The following is a 13285-nucleotide window of genomic DNA, read 5'->3' on the forward strand; positions in this document are numbered from 1 at the left end:
CGTAAGGAGCCAGGTTCGGAGTCACCCCACAGTGCCTGAAAACTCCAAGCACCACAAGTCCCCCACAATGTGGGGTGAAGTGGCCTGCCACTAACAAGAAAGAGTGGCTCCAGTTGTATGAGTGTGTAGACAAGAGGGGACGTCAAAGGGCGATGCTGACCAGAAAAACTAGACATACTGTATATATGCACCATCATAATGAGCGTAGGCTCGGAATGATTGGGCATCAAGGAAAAGCCCTGAACAAGTAATCCAGTGAGACAAGAACTCAAATCCCTGAAGTGTCAATTTCAGTTGGCCAAGGAGGAGGAGAGATCAGCCCTGTCAGACCTCACAGACATCTTAAGGAGGTGGCCTTATTATAACAGTCAGGCAGGCTGAGTAGCAGCAAAAAGAGGGCCCGAAACCGCAGTGCATTCATTGCCGATTCCTTCAGCTTCACCAAGATACTACTGGGACAGAAGCGAAGCGGCCAGTTCTGTAGAGGAGCTCAACCACCATCTCAGTATCACCTTCAGTAACCCCTTGAGAGAGCAAGACCTCGGCCCGTGTGAGGCACTGGCGACACTTCCAGAAACCAGTGACCCAATTAAACATCTGTGAGCTCACCCTCAAGGAGGTCAAAGAAGGAGTCAAAGCTGCAAGAGCAAGTTCAATCCCTTGGTCCAGTGGAGTACCCTAAAAGGTCCATAAGCAGTGCCAAATGCTCCTTGTGCGATTCTGGAAGATCTTAAAGGTGATCTGGCGTAGAAGAAAGGTCGCTGCTCAGTGGAGGCACATGGAAGGTGTCTGGATACTGAAAGAAGAGGATTCAAGCAACATCGGGCAGTTTCGTATCATCTCATTGCTCACCATCGAAGTGAAGATCTTCTTCCATGTGTCCCAATGCCTAACTGAGTTCCCCTTGAAGAACGTATACATACAGTAGACACCTCAGTACAGAAGGGAAGAGTGCCAGGAGTACCTGGATTCCTAGAACACACAGGAATGGTGACCCAGTTCACACGGCATGCAAGGGAAAGCAGAGGATACCTTGCAGCTCTCTGGCTAAACCCAACCAACTCCTATAGATCCCTCCCACACAAGCTCGTTGAAACAGCACTACAAGACACCATGTTCAAGAGATGATACCCGGCAGCCCCCCATAAGAGCATTTATGGACGTCCAAACGGTGACGGAAACATCTTGAAGGTGCCAATGACAACAGTGGAGGCCCTAGAGAAGACCATCAGTCGGTTTTCTTGGAGGTGGATGGGGCTCAGTCTGGCTTTAAGCAGCGTTCCACCAAGCTGCAGCTCCCCATCAGCAACCTATCAGAGGAATTCAAAGTCACTCGAGCTAGAGAGGTTATGATGTACCGAGACTCCTCGTAAAGACCGGAAAGAAATGGCAGGCACAGGAAACTGTTGACAGAGTGGAGGCACGGCTGCGGCACAGCATCTTGGTGGGCACTGTGCCAGTGGAGCAGTTTTCCATCCTCAGTTACTGCTCAAAGGCGTTGGTGGAAGGGTGATACCACTGGTGCCATGACCAAGGTCTTTGGCAGACACAATCAGTACGGTGATTCAAAACAGCAAGAATCAGCATGCCCTCAAACAGTCCATCACCTTCATCAGAGCTGGGGAAAAAGGAGGACAGGAGGGCTTCTTGCAACCGCATGGGACTGGCAGCTGAAGTTCCCAGAGAACATCGCAACCATTCCACTCAGCCAAGATATGGTGTAACATCGGAGTCTAAAAGGCAAATGGTCCTCCCGGGACTTACTGTCCCCTGGGAAGACCGGATTGAAGAAACCAACGAGCGCAAAAGGGCTAAATACGCAGATCTTGTTACAGAGTGCTGGAGCAGTGGCTGGAATGCCCGCTGTGAGCCAGTCGAAGTTGGGTGCTGGGGCTTTGCTGGCCATTCATTACAGCGAACTCAAGATTCAAGATTCAAGATTCAAGATTTTTTATTTGTCACATACATATACATACTTCCATACATATATGCAGTGAAATGTAATGCAACGCACCCGGTGATAGCACACAATAAGTCCTAGGAAAAAGTACAAAAATAAAATAAAATAAAAAGTAGAAAATTCCTTTCTAATAGACCGACTAACTGACTCCTAAAACGTAATACAGTAAGTGGAATACTTATAGAATAAGATAAAAAATATATAGAATAAAATACAATAAAAAATAAATTGAAATAAAATGGAATAGGTTGAAGGAATATGGCTATGTATATACAGATATGTGCATTTAAAGTGGCATGTGAATTAACTCATGCCAGAACTCTCAAACTCCTTGGAGTACAGGGACAGCAGTGCAGAAGAGCCGCCAAGAATATGCTGCTGGAAAGGCCTTGTAGTGGCAGCGGATCCGGAGGTGGGATCCGCGGAGCAGTGCACAACCTGGACACAAGTAGGGGCTGATCACCCCTGACTAGGCTGCCCGGGCAAGGGTGTCTGATGACTAAAGACCCAAAACACCCCATGACCTCGGGTTCATCACCGAAGACGTGTCCAAGTAGCACCAGAAGGTGTATTCTAGGTGTATAAGTGTAAACTTTCCAACATCAATGAGCTCTTCTCTAATGTATACTGGTCAGCATTTTTACTTGGACTCTTTGAATGATATACAACATAACATAAATTGCAGGCGGGAAGAAATTGTTCATGTGGAAAGAGGTTTTGATCTTGTACCGCAACCTCCTGCCAGAGGGAGGTCTTCTTCTTTAGAGAAAGACAAATGATTGACATTGCTCTAAGGTGATGTAAAAGACTTTTGCTAATATTTTTGTTTGACATTTGACATTCATGGTACCATGGTGTCAATATTACAAATAGCTTGAGCTGGTTAGTTCTATTAATGTCCCCCTCCAGAACGGTCACCATCAGGGGACATGTTATTTTAGGTCTGTCTCAATAACACCAGGATGACCCTATTTTGGTATTATCTTTTCAACCGATAAAGTCTGTCTAATTTCAAATTTGACTGATCTAACTCTGGATTTTACGTCTAACTAAAGTGGATCATTTTTACCCGAGTATGTCGCCATGGTAACTTATGCTGTGTACATAACCTGCTCTGTGCCAGATTAAATTCAGGATTACAGATCAAAAGCAGTTTTTTGACCAATCAGCTGTCAGAAAAAAAAAAAGTCATAATCCCTGACTCAGCAAATCAGGCTCCCCTTTATGTAATCAAAATATATTATTCCATGTATGGACATTTAATATATTCATAATTTTGTTTATTCATTATTAATGTCCATTAAACTCGTAATTCTCTAACTCTTAAACTCGCATTAAATTTGCACATTTGTCCTAGCATATAATTGCACAAAAAACTCATATCAAGAAATTATATCAAGTTCAAGTTTGTGCTTATATTTGAAATTGGAATCCTCTGCATATGTATTGGAACAAATACAGTTATCCAAGAAATATAATTGCAATGTATTGTGGAATATAGCCAATAATCAAATTACTGGTGTGATAGGGTCTCACTGTGATTGAATCTGTAAGGTTTTGTGATGCTTAAACATTGTCAGGAACCCTGTCTATGTCGAGCAGGTTTTGTGAGACAAGCCCCAGAACTTAAAGCCGCTCCCCTCTGGATGCAGGTTCAGATACTCATGGGCAAAGACAAATACAACAGAAATAAGATTTAATCCCTAATGTATTCCCTCAGCCAGATTTCGGCTGAATGGAAACGGCCTGAAAGTTGAAGCACTGTTTTTAAAGTCAGTATGCACTTTATTTCAACATATGTTTGTTGAATTGCCTGAATTGTAATTTATGCTTGTCATTATAGGTATCAGTATTTTATGTGATTCTACACTTTCTATAATGGTGTGGACAATTTACCTCAACGGCGACCATAACATTTTTGAGGTAGCCTTATGGATTACCACTTAAAATAACTCAGCGAGGTCATTTGAAATCTAAATTCCACCTCAAACCAAGCAGATATTATCAACACATATGATAATATATGATATTTGCATACAACCTGCATGCAAATAAAATACATGTTTTAAGAATTTGGTGCTTAAACCAAAAAATAAAACCAGAAAAGAGAGCTTGAAAGAGCTTTATTTGATGGGTTCTGAAGTCTCAGAACCTAATATCCCATGCAGGACAGTTTCACTTATTAAACAAGGCCGCACTGGTTGGTGAAGTCTTACCTGAGGAGGGAGACCACACTGGGATACTGTCCAGTGACTTGTAGTTCGGGGTCCTGTAGAACTGTCGCCTCTCCTCCACTGACAGGGACAGCAACAAGTCTGATAGAGAGGTAGAGAGGGATGGGGAAGGTTTCAAGACTTACGTATGTCAGCTATTGATATTATGAATAATTAACTATTGAGAATATGAATAAAAGCATGAAAATAAACATGAGAAGGATTGAGGGCGGCCAAGGTGGGACTGACAGACAGCTGTATTTAGAAAAACTCAGAATAAAATAACTTCTAAAACTCAAAAAACAAGGTATTGTTCTACATCTTCTAAGATGTTCATGTTTTTATTTTTACTCATCACTAAAGCCAGTCTGTGTCTGCAACGGACATACAATCTGAACCGTTTTTGTTTTGTTTCCCTGGCTCTCAGAGACTAGCGCTTTGCCTCTGTCTGGAAAGGGTTCAGACAAATCAATAACCTCAACCCAAAAACACCTCACTCCATGAACAACTCACACTTGGCCAACGACCTGAACAACAACTACTGTTCCTTTGAAAGGCAATGGGATAGTCCTGACTCCATCCCCCGTGACACCTTCTACCAGCCCCAGCCTACCAGCTCCACCTCCCCCACCATAGCACGAGACTGGACCTAGAGGTGGATCACAGACTTCCTGCCTGACAGGAGGCAGCACATGAAGCTGGTAAAACATCTCTGACTCCCAGACCATCAGCACCGGTTCCCCTCAAGGCTGTGCTTTCTCCTCTGCTCTTCTCCCTGTATACCAACAGCTGCACCTCCAGCCACCAGTCTGTCAAGCTTCTAAAATTTGCGGACGACACCACCCTCATTGGGCTCATCTCTGGTGGGGATGAGAACCCCTACAGGTGGGAGCTTGACCATCTGGTGACCTGGTGCAGCTCGAGCAAACGGGAGCTCTACGCAGTGAAGTCAGTGGAGATGGTTGTGGACTTCAGGAAGAACGCAGCCCCACTCACCCCCATCACCCTGTGTGACTCCCCAGTCGAAACTGTGGAGTCCTGCCGCTTCCTGGGAACCATCATCTCCCGGGAACTCAAGTGGGTGCTGAACATCAGCTCCATCATCAAGAAAGCCCAGCTGAGGACGGGTTAGGGTTAGGGTTAGTTTGCAGCAGCTGAGGAAGTTCAACCTTCTACACCTCCATCACTGAGCCCATCCTCACCTCCTCCATCACCATTTGGTATGCTGCAGCAACCACTAAGCACAAGGGCAGACTGCAGCGTGTTATTCGCTCCGCTGTGAAGGTGATTGGTTGTAATCTGCCATCTCTCTAGGACCTGTACGCCTCCAGGACCCTGAGGCATGCGGGTAACATTGTGGCTGACCCCACCCACCCTGGACACAAACGGTTTGAAACACTTCCCTCTGGCAGGAGGCTGCGGTACAAGATCAAAACCTCTTTCCACATGAACAGTTTCTTCCCGCCTGCAACTGACCTCATCAACAAGGTCCAGGACCCCCTGAAAAGGACCCTCACCCCCTCCCCCCCCATAGACACTACACGGACCTGTACGCCTCCAGGACCCTGAGGCGAGCAGGAAAGATTGTGGCCGACACCTCCCACCCCAAACACCAACTTTCATCAATAAAGCCCGGGACCTGCCGCTGACACCCTTATGCCGCCCCTGTAGACACTACAAGTTAAATGAATGTCTCCACACAAATTGAAATGTCAATGCGCTACATTAACGCACATTCTTCATTCTTCTGGACTACAGTACCATCCGTGCACATTGCACATACTGTTAGACTTCATACTCTGAACATGTGCACATTCCTGCTCAAACTGTACAGCTCTGCATTTAAAAAAAAGCCTTACATTAATGTTTCTTAACCTGCAGTTTTTGCGTTTTACTTTATCTCTCACTATGTTTATGCTTGTGATGTACCGAACACCAAGACAAATTCCTTGTACGTGTAAACTTATAAAGACGATTCTAATTCTGACGGAGCCAGGAGAGAGCCCCCGACCCTGGACGCAATGACCTCTCTCCCTCCGGAGAAGCAGCATTCTCCACCCGTTCTACCTCTCCCTGTCCGCTCGTTCCCTCGCCTGCAGCCGGCAGGCAAGCGAAGCGGGTGCACTCAATGTCCCCACCTTCTGAGTGGCATTTTCATTAGAAAAAGAATGTGGGAGACTCCACCCACAGGTATGAGTTAAGGAGGGAGACATGGAGGCTTGTCACAGGGAGAATCCATGCAGGCAAGGTTTTTTTATTTATTTAACCAACAACAAAAAGGCACGCTGGAATACATACATACATACATACATACATACATACTCGCTGGGAACATAAATAATATTATTATATTTATAAGCTTTGTGAACTGGTTGGTCGTTGGTAGCAATCTGATCACAGACTCCGTCTCTACACCACGCTCCCTCCGTCACACATCAACACATAATAAACCTCTCCCAGCTGAGTCGGACGAATCTGCACCAGTGGGACTGATCAGGCCGACTCAGTACAACTGCACCAGCGCAGGAAGAAGCCAGCGCTACCTCCCGCGGACCGCGGATTAACCACGCACCCCCGTCACATTCACCCAGCCTGACTTAGGCCGGGGAACTGTCCAGCTGCCAAACCACCCACCTCCCTCTTAGAGCGGGAGCGGAAGTCCACTACCACCATCTGCGCCCGCGGCCTATGGATCACCTTGAACTTAAAGGGCTGAAGAGCCAGGTACCAACAGGTGATCCGCGCGTTGGTATCCTTCATGCAGTGGAGCCACTGCAGTGGGGCGTGGTGCGAACAGAGGGTGAACGGCCGCCCTAGGAGGTAGTAGTGGAGGTTGCTGACAGCCCACTTGATGGCCAGACACTCTTTCTCCACAGTGCTGTACCTTGTCTCCCTCTCTGAGAGTTTCTGGCTGAATTACAGCACCGGCCGGTCGGCCCCCTCCACATACTGAGACAACACTGCCCCCAGCCCTCTGTCCGACACGTAAGTCTGCAAGCAGAAAGGGAGATAAAAGTTAAGTGTAAATAGCACTGGCTTCCCACACAGAGCTTATTTTACCTTCACATACGCCTGCTGGCACTTGACCGTCCACTGGACTGGATCTGGCGCACCCTCTCGAGTTAAATCAGACAAAGGACTACTCAGGTCCGAAAAGTCGGCTACAAATCTCCTGTATTACCCGGCCAGCCCCAAGAACTGCTTCACCTCTTTTTTTGTCTTGGACCTCAGACTGTTCACGACCACGGTTGTTTTTTCCTACAGACCAGTCCTCCACCCAAGTGGTACCCCAGATACCGAACCTCCCTCCGTCTAACCGCAGACTTCTTTGGGTTGGCTGTGAGCCTCAGAGACCAGCACCGCCTGCTGCCCCCAGCTGACTGATGATAACATCGTCCAAACAGGCGGCAGCGTATGCTACATGCGGAGGCAGCACCCAGTCCATGAGATGCTGAAAGGTGGCAGGGGCCCCAAACAACCCGAACGGAAGTGTGACAAATTTGTGCAACCCATACAGAATGGAGAAAGACAATTTTTACTTGGACTCTGGAGACAAGGGCATCTGCTAGTAGCTCTTGGTCAAATAATTCTGCCTGCATGATTTTGCGTTCGTGCTCATTATAGCAGGCGATGAGGCAGGAGCCTACTTTTACCCCCGGGTCATCTCTGCGTGGGGGGTGTATGAGCGACGTGAGGCCTGCAGGGACAGAAGACATCAGAGAAGCGTAGCTGTAACACAGCCAGGATCGCACTCTGGCCCGGCGAGAGATGGTTACTAGACAGGTCCGGTGTGGGATCGGTCGCTTTTGGAATCTCCAGCCCCAACTCATCCCCCTAGATCACTGCGGTGGCCAGAGACACAGACACCCTCTCTCTCCACTCCTTTAGGGGGGTAAGGTGCCAAATCTGATTCGCCCCACCCATGTCTGCGCGCTCGACCCCATAATCACCGTCCCCAACCCGCCGTGTGACTTGCGAGTAATTTAGAGCAGGATGTATGAAGCAACACTTACGCCTTGTCTCCCGGTGAAATGTGCCTGAGTCGAGCCTGTAGCGTTACCCAGGGGGGTAACCCTACTATTGAGGATTAGAGTGGTCAAATTACCCGAGAAGCGGTGGCGGTGATGGTAAAATGACTGGAGGTCATACACAGAGGTAGAAGGGCAAAATTCAACTAATTAAGTCACAAAATAAATATTTCTAAAAACATTGTCGAAGTTGCCCTTTAAGTTTGTTCTGCGACAATAACAAAACTGAAAGGTCATCACCTCGCAGGAAGCTGCACACATAATTATCGCTCTCTCTCTCTTGTACAAGCAGAATGAGCTCCTTAAATACACTGCTGGCCGCCTCCCTTGATAGGAACGATCCATTCTTGAATGAGATAAGGGGGAAGACAAGTAGACACAAATGATTATTCAACCTCCCATAGTCATTCAAAAGATCAAGATAAAGAATAAATATCTAATTGATATCAGTCAGTTATTGTGTTTGAGCACAATCAATGAAATACCTAATAGTTAATCCATGAATCTATGAAAGCTAAATGGTGGCCTAATGCCAGGTGTTCCCCTTTGTACTAATAACCAGGAACAGGTAAGACATGATTATTGTATGATTTGGTGGTTAGATTAGGCCTGCTGGCCTGAAAATTTGAATAATATATGCTCCAAGTAATTAAAAAATAACAAAAAAAAAAATTATATTGTGTGCTCATTTTATTATTGGGAAATGGGTCAAGTGGAAAGGAATGGAGAACCTTTTCCCAGAGTCCCTCTGTCATACAACCTGCACTGATGTTCCTGGGCCTGGAGCAAACTCTCCTGTGACACCCCAGTGTGTGTAGCTTTACTCGCAGGTCCATAACATACTGAACTTTGTTCCTAGTGGTGCTAGGCCATTCCTCCCAGTTTTCCTTAATTAGGTCCAGCAGCCCCCAGGGTCTCCTGCCAAAGATGAGTTCAAAGGGATAAAATCCCATGGAGGCCTGAGGCACCTCCAACAGCGCAAACAACAGAGGGTCCAACCATTTGTCCCAATTACGGCTATTGTTGTGTTCAGTGTCTTGTTTAACCGGACGCCCAATGGCTCCTTAAGTTTCCTTCAGAATCCCGACTCCCGAGATGACCAAAAACAGTGCCTGCGCCACACTTTTGGCCGTAATACTGCGCAATGGCACCGCCTCGGGGTACCGGGTTGCATAATCCACTAGGAACAACACAAAACAATAACCGCGAACACTGCTGTCTAATGGCCCTGAGGTCCATAGCGGGTCTTTCGAACGCCGCCTCAACTAGGGGGAGGAGCCTCAACGGCGCAGTTGGTGTAGCCGGAGGGTTGACGAATTGGCACCAGGGACACGCGGCGCACCAATTAAGCACATCTGTCCAAGTGCCCGGCCAACAGAAGCGGGCCATTATCCGCCGCAGTGTTTTATGGTGACCGGCCATCGGGTTATCGTGAGCCACCTGGAAAAGCATTCCCAGGCGGCTTTTTAGATCCAACAACTGTGTAATTTCCTCTCCTGACTGAGTGTCACCGCTCACTCGATATATCCCGTCCCTAATCACCAAGGCGTCTGGGCGACCAATTCGCCATCGACTTTAACTATCTGCTGAAAAGCAACTTGGCATAAGACTCGTTCTCATGAAAAACACGATGCAATGAAAGTGATGAAACAACCCTTGAATTGGAATTAACCCCCCCCCCCCCCCAACCCCACCCCACCCCCCCCACCTCCGTCAGCGTGGGCCGGCCGAGGTGGGGGCTGGGCGCGTCTCCGCAGTCCGTCGGGCGTAAATGTATTCATTTATGTATTTATATTTACATTTATTCCTATATTTATTGCCTCATTTATTTCACTATTTATTTCCAAGGCATATTTATTTTCATTTGCGTGCTACGTCCACATACATCCTCTTTGTGCGTGCAAGTGAATGAGTTGCGTGTGCTGCTGCTCCGTCTGTCGCTCTCCGGTGCGGGAGTCTTCTGCTGGACTGTCCCTTGCTTCATCTATTCCAGAATTATCATGGCATGTGTGAAAAGGCACAAGACTGAAATGTTCTGGAATGTAGCCTCATTTGTGAATAGTGAAACCCACTAGTGGTGCCGGTAAGGTTATCCCTGTAATTTACCCTATTTGAGGTGGCGAAATTGCCGGAACAGATTTCACAGAATATCAATCACCCTTCCCATTCACACGTGACCCCATGCAGGAATGGTTCCAGAACATTTCTGGGAAAGACTGCATGTGTGAAAGGGCCTCAGGTTATTTTATTTTCTTTAAAGTGTGCCTTCTTCTGCTAAACGATCTTACAAACGAACAAACTTTTTCTAACCAACTAACTTTGGATAACGCTGGATTATCAAATTGACCGCATCTGCATTTCACTTCGCCACCAACAGTGGAATCCGCATCAAGCAGATCTCAAACATAAAACAAAACACATTGATTTGTTTATTATAAAGTGCCAGCTGACTAAATATGGGACAACTATCAAACTAATTTTTTTTAAGATAAATAATCTCACGGATTACCACTTTAAACGGTACAGCTTGTGTAAATCTGGATGTTGGGGGGCGGGGACAAAAACAGTTGTACAGAATTACAAAACAGTTGTGAATGTAATTCTGGGCTTTGTAGCGTTATCCACCCAACACAGACGACCTCGTGGATTACCGCTTGAAATAACTCGGCCTTTGAGACGCTGGAAGCTGTATCGGTATTTCCCTAATTTCCCGGGAGCTAGGCTAGCTGCCCCCCCCCCTGCAGCCACGCAGCGTGCGAACACAGCTGACATGCAGCCAAGTAAAACACACAGGGACCAACTTGGTATTGACCTTCCCATCTGGGGGTCTGGGCAAGATAGACAAAATGTCCAAAAATAAATAAACTGAGTACAACTTTAAAAAAAAAAAGGTCTGCACAGCCTCACCCTTGGTCTCCTTCCAGTCCCCTTCAGCGGAGCTCAGGTCCACTTTCAGGGTCCCCGGGCCAGCGGCCATGGTGACCCGGGCGCCGGTGTGGATCCACAGAGCAGCGGTCGTCACTCCCACCGCGCCGGGGGCGGCTCCGCACAGCAAGCCGCCCGAGGAGCCTGCCGCTCGGGGAGACTTTGAGGGTGACGCCGGCGGAGCTGGACACTTCTGCACTCGGCGGCGGGGGGCGAGGGTTCCCCTGCCGCGCTCGGGCCGTTTGGAAATGTTCCTGGATCCGGTGTCAACACCCGCGGAGGACACCAGGGCTCGGGTGCGCGGCAGGAGCGTGCGCGTTCGGAAAGCCATGGCGCGTTGTGCGGCACGCACCCGGGTCGCTGGCATCCATCCGGCGTGGACACTGTCGCGTCGCGCTCCGGTTTCCGTCCCCCCTCCTCGGCGCCGGGACGCTGTCAGGCGCGGGCCACCATGTTTGTCTGGGACGACGACGCGAACAAACGACGTAGCGAACAGTGTTGGGTCGTTCACGAACGAGCCGGTTGTTTTGAGCGGCCCTTCTGGAGGAGCGAAGGGAACGCGGTCTCGCCGATGAGTCGTTTTTTTGTTTTTTTTTGTTTTTTGTTTTTTCGTTGTTTTGCCAAGTTTAGAGACATACGTCGTTCTCTTTGTTTAGGCTGCCAGACGGTTGCTAATGCTACAAAATACCGTTGTAAACCTGCACAACAATAACTCACTCTCGTACCTGTTTTGTTCATTTTGTATTGTGAAACGTTTGAATATTATCCAAATAAATACGAAATTAACGAAATGAAGAGTGTCATATATTTTCACGTGTTATTGCTGCCATTTGCCGATGGGCAGATTGGCAACACACACACACACACACACACGGATAAAAAGAAGGAAGAGCGTTTCTTTTGAACGGCTCTCGGAAACGGACGGAGCCAAAAGATCCGGTTCCCTCCAGAGAGCCGCAATTCCCATCAGTACAGCGGTACAAAGTGAGTGGACGGAGGGTCTGTCGTCCCCACACGAAACCACGGACACTCCACCTGCAGCGTGCATCTCACTTTATGTCTGATTGGACTTGATGATATGAGTTAAATACACACCTATATGAATGGAGGGCCGCGCGGCCGTGGGACCGTCGTAGCAAATAGTGACTTGACAATAAATCAATTTCCAAAATGCCACCGCGGGGCTGTCGGCGCCACCCATCAGTTCAGAAAGGACCAGCACAAGGCTGTGTTTTTAACATGGCTTCAATTCGGTCGTTAAAAAAAAAAAAGAAGAAAAAAAATTGGGCTTGAAAGTCCTCCCGGTGATCATTTTGGAGATTGTGTATGTATTGTATATTTTGATTTTGATTTTGATTTTTTTTACTCTCGAGCTTCCTTTTCGTTGCACCATCCCCTACCACGTACAGATCCCTTCCGCCCGCCTGTGTGTGTGTGTGTCGTGGAAAGACACTCGGCCAAATCAACTGACGCTGATGTGACGCTGCACCCCGTGGCTGTCTTCATGCTGTACCCTGCCTGTCGAGCCCAAACCCAAGAGAATCCAAAAGTGTTACAACAGCGGCCCACAGAACCACCAGTACATAACCTACCCTCCTTTTACCTTTACTTACTTAGACTTAGTTCCTCCCGTTCCTTCTGGAACATTGGGCGACGAGTCCCCTCCATTTGCTCCGGTCCCCGGCGACCCTTCTTGCTCCATGTCAGCTGACACCCATTTCATTTAGGTCTTCCTTGACTGTCTGTCTCCATGGCTTCTTCGGCCTCCCTCTCTTCCTCTTTACACCCTTTGGCATTTACCGTCTACAAAACCCATAACCCTAACCCTAACCTCCTTTTACCGTCTACAAAACCTCTGCCGCCTGCTTACCTGCTTTACACCTGAATTAGAGACGGGAGTTTTATGACTGAGTGAGAGAGGGATGATTTGTCCATCACAGAGTACGTTTCGCAGAGAACAAGCACTGAGGCAACGCCACGCATTTCACCACCCGAGTAACTGACGGAGCGGGGAGCAGTGGCCGCCACACAGAGGCGCCCGGAGAGCAGTTCAGGGGGTTAAGTGCCTTGCTCAAGGACACATCAGCGCGCTACCAGGAGGAGCCACGGATCGAACCGGCTACCTGCCGATGCCCGGACGACCCGCTCTACCTGCTCAG

The 13285-nt window shown here is 48.0% G+C and overlaps 1 protein-coding gene across 3 annotated transcripts in view; it reads right to left on the bottom strand.

Moving 5' to 3' along the window:
* macrod1 (mono-ADP ribosylhydrolase 1) overlaps positions 1-11858 on the bottom strand; it is a 107509-nt gene extending 95651 nt beyond the window's left edge. For 2 of the 3 annotated variants that reach the window (XM_080007947.1, XM_080007949.1), the window contains exons 1-2: positions 11109-11858; positions 4177-4275 (exon numbers count right to left, since the gene is read on the bottom strand). In XM_080007947.1, coding sequence (XP_079864073.1) covers positions 4177-4275; positions 11109-11493 — 484 coding nt within the window. In that variant the 5' untranslated portion in view covers positions 11494-11858. The remainder of the gene's footprint in view (positions 1-4176; positions 4276-11108) is intronic. The other variant, XM_080007948.1, reaches the window with a different exon arrangement.
* Between the last annotated feature and the right edge of the window lie 1427 nt (positions 11859-13285).

This window comes from Zeus faber (assembly GCF_960531495.2).
Source record: "Zeus faber genome assembly, chromosome: 10".
Classification (NCBI taxonomy): Eukaryota; Metazoa; Chordata; class Actinopteri; order Zeiformes; family Zeidae; genus Zeus; species Zeus faber.